The sequence below is a fragment of the Balaenoptera ricei genome, chromosome 20, assembly GCF_028023285.1.
Source record: "Balaenoptera ricei isolate mBalRic1 chromosome 20, mBalRic1.hap2, whole genome shotgun sequence".
Lineage (NCBI taxonomy): Eukaryota > Metazoa > Chordata > Mammalia > Artiodactyla > Balaenopteridae > Balaenoptera > Balaenoptera ricei.
This window is the reverse complement of record NC_082658.1, coordinates 44,048,949-44,052,636: the sequence shown is the minus strand read 5'-3', so window position 1 is coordinate 44,052,636 and position 3,688 is coordinate 44,048,949. Positions and strand designations below refer to the sequence as shown.

The 3,688-nt window shown below is 52.7% G+C and overlaps 1 protein-coding gene across 1 annotated transcript; it reads right to left on the bottom strand.

The window, feature by feature from the left end:
- Positions 1-451: 451 nt before the first annotated feature.
- CCL1 (C-C motif chemokine ligand 1) lies at positions 452-3,274 on the bottom strand. Its single transcript, XM_059908482.1, has 3 exons — positions 3,166-3,274; positions 1,881-1,995; positions 452-751 (listed from the first exon to the last, which is right to left on the bottom strand). The coding sequence occupies exons 1-3, from the start codon at positions 3,239-3,241 to the stop codon at positions 661-663; spliced, it is 282 nt and encodes a 93-aa protein (XP_059764465.1). The 5' UTR covers positions 3,242-3,274; the 3' UTR covers positions 452-660.
- Positions 3,275-3,688: the final 414 nt, after the last annotated feature.

Sequence of the window (3,688 nt, the reverse complement as noted above, 5' to 3'; positions counted from 1 at the left end):
AGCATTCTGATTAAAGGCAACTTTCCTTTCTAGCAACACTTGTGAGTTTGGTTTTGTAAGCAGCCGAGCAGCGGGAACCCTGGGCTCTAACGCCAGATCTGATCCTGACTTTCTGCATGTCCTCAGGCCTGGGGGTGTCCCTCTCCAGCCCTCAGTCACCTCATCTGTACAATGGGGCTAGCATCGTCTTACAGGCAGATGATGCCCAAGATCCCTTCCAGCTAGGGCAGCTTTTGGGTATCATCAACCTCTGAACCCTCTGGGCAGGGCAGAGTGGGGGGGGGTGATGGGGAGCATCCTGCATCCAGATGGGGACCCAGCCCCGCAGAGAATCTACATCACAACCCAGAGTCCACGCTTATCCCCCAGGACAAAGGCAGTCAGCTGAGAGGTGTAAGTCATTTATTGGCTCTTATTGATGAGAAGTCAGTTCTCCTGGCACCAGGTCCAACAAGAGGCACAGGGAGGCAGAAGTTGAAGATTCTAGAATTTAAGTATATAAAGTGCGACAACATAGCTTATCAGGACCCAGCAGACCCTCTGGCGTGACCCGGCAAAGTTGGGGCAGAAGGGCTGGTGTAGGGTTGGGCGTTGAGGGGACAGGTAAAGCCACGCGGTGTCCGGAGTCCAGGATGGAAAGGAATCAGCTCATATTTCCTTTCACTGGCAGGGGTTTATCCTTTTTAAATAAGCCTGAACCCACGATTTTGTCTGTGAGACACAAGCCTCTCGGCCTCCGTTCAGCTTCAATCTGTAGGCAGAGAACAAAGGAAGGGCTAAGTCACCTGAGCCACCCCCTGGGTGCCACACACAAGTCCCATCACCCCCTCATTGCTCCTGGGTGCCCCTAAGCTTTTCTCCCGGGGCCTATAAAATGAAGTCGTTGCGTAAGACCTACAGCTTGTACACTGGGAGGAACACCCAAGCTTCAGGGGCAAGGGGTGGGGGGGCTTTTAAAATTGCATTTCCTGGACCCCTTTTGCGAATTCATTGTATCAGGGTAGAGTGAAGGCTGCAGACATTCTGAGGATCTGCTAACATGGAAAATTCCCCTCCTAGAACATCTCTGAGGGCCCACCTGCTCCATCTTTTCATGTGTCTGTGTCCATCCGGGACCCCTAGTCATCGCCTTGGATGTGTGTGTGTGTGTGTGTGTGTGTGTGTGTGTGTGCACGCGCACGCGCACACGCACGTGTTTCTTTTCTGATCTGCCCACCTCCCAAACTTGGCTATTGTCCAAAACCGTAGATCAATTCTGCCTTTAATTATCTGCAAGACCTTAGACAAATCTCTCCAATTCCCTGAACCTCAGTTTTCACGATAATGAAAATGTGTGCACCAAGAGAGTTAGATGAGATAGTAATATACACGAAAGTGCCTTATAGACACTGAGTGGCAAGTGTAAGCTACCTCACTGGAGCTTCATAACGACCCTGTGATGCAGCTATCGTGTTTACGCCACTTCACAGGTCAGAAGTGCAGAGGGGCTACCCAGATAAGGAGGTTCAGAAGACTTACCTGCCCAGAGTCACCCAAGACTATAGGTTGGCAAATCCAGAAGCAGGAACTGAGAGCCCCTCACTCTTACCATCACACAGTAGTGCCTGGAGCTTTTAAGCTCCGGGCATAAAATATTAAGATATAACACTTGGCGCCTTGCAGCTCCAAGAAACCCATGTCACTGCAGGAGCACAGCTGTTCGTCCTAGCGCCCACTCTCAGCTCTGCGCCCAGGTTTTGGCCGCCTCACTAGTTTGGTTAAAAAAAAACCTTAATCCGGTGGAACATCGCCACCTAGCGTCTGCTATTCTAATTCCAGGTGGGCCGGTTTCTGTCCTCCGGAGAAGGGAGTCAAGGATGGAAGAGGATACAACCACTCACATTAGACGGTTTTTGTAGGAGCAGGTGGAGCTGGTGTTCTTGTAACACTGGATTATCTGCAGGGACATCTTTCTCTTCACCAGTGTGAAACAACAATTGGAGGCTGGCACATGCACTAGAAGAGAAGCGCAAAAATGGTTTGCACCCATTTCTCAAGCTGGACTGAGTTCCTCTCAGCCAGGATGGGGAGAAAAACAAAAACAAAAAACCCTTCCAGGACAGGCTCAGGCTTTGGGATCACATCCAAAGGGCACTAGTGTCTCATCAGCCACCCAGCTCTGTATTTAGGCAGTCAGGACACTGGGGTTCAGATCCCAGCTCCCCACAAAACAGCTGTGTGGCTTTGGTCAAGATGAGCCGTCCCCTGGGCCCCAGACTTCCCAGCTGTAAAGCAAGACTCTTTAGACTGATTTCTAAAGGCTATTCTAGTTCTGACATCCCACCACTAGGGTGTGGTTCTGCCCTCATATTTGGGTTCAAGGGCCCTGAGACCCTGGTGAGTCTGATTCAACAGCAGTCCACTATTTGGGGCAGGATTAGGGACTGTTTTAGGAGCTCAGACTGATGAAATGACCAGGCAAGAGCTTCCAGGAACTGACAAGCTCCACGCAATCCCAACCTCGCCCTCCACCCTGGTCCTCAGCTCTGACCCGCAGCTCCCACTCTGCCAGTGTGTAACCCACCCTACACACACCCCACCCTCAAAAGGCTTGCATTTCAATCCTGGCTCCTTTCTCCTAGTTTGACCGTTTGCAAAGCCCCTTCCATATGTCTGCTGTTAGGTCAGTATTCTCTCATCAGCCTTAGAGGGTAGGCATTATCAAACCCATCTTACTGATAGCGAAAGCAGAGTTTGGGCAGTATAGTAACTTGTCCAAGGTTAGCCAACTGTTAAAGCCCCAGATCCTGACCTCAGACTCTGCCCGTTATCTGTTACACAGTGGAGGCGAGACCCCAGTCAGTCCCTCCTCTGGACCTCAGGCCTCCAGCTTGGCCTCAATGACCTCACAGCTGCCCTCCATCAGTCCGCAGGGTCTGGACGAGGCTGACCTCCTTTGGCTGAAAGCAGCTACTCAGCGGTCTGTGTTGGCCCCAGACTTATGGTTCTCCTGCTGTCCCCCTGCCCCCGAACAAGTCCTCCCTTCCTCCTCTTCAGGGAGAATTCTTTCTGGAGGAGTGGAGATGAAGGCAGTGAGCTCAGGGTGAGCCCGCCCCCAACCCCAGAGCACCTGTCTGCGTCTCCGCCCTCCCCAAGGAGGAGCAAAGCGACTCCAGCCAAACTCACTGCTCTTGGCACCCACAGCCTGTAGCCACGCCCCGGCCAGCAGCAGGCACACCAGAACCGCGGTGATGATCTTCATCTCGGGACGTCCAGCTCAGGCCTCCCTGGAAGGGGTCCCTCAAGGAGTCTGATGGAGTGAAGAGCTGCCCTCTGGCCCATCCTGCAGAGCCCAGAGCTTTTATTAGAAGACCTGGGTGGGGTTTTCCAAGCCCCAGTGCAGAGGTGGGGAAGTCACAGGAAGAAGAGATGGTTACTCACGTCCAGTGACCACATGGAAAACTCCTTTCCTCACCTCTCCTGGGTGGTGTGAGAGGTGTAGGGAAACTTCCCCAAGCGCAGGAGCAGATAAGGATCTTGAGAGGCCGAATAGAAGCTGTCCCAGCTGAGTGGGAATTGGAAAAAGGTGAATGAGAGGAAGTGGCCTGTCTGTGGCTCCTCTGAGGCCATGTCTTTCCATCCAGGGATGGAGCTACCGTCCCAGGAACGTGGTGGAGCAGGAGAGCTCTGCACCAGCACTGAGACACAC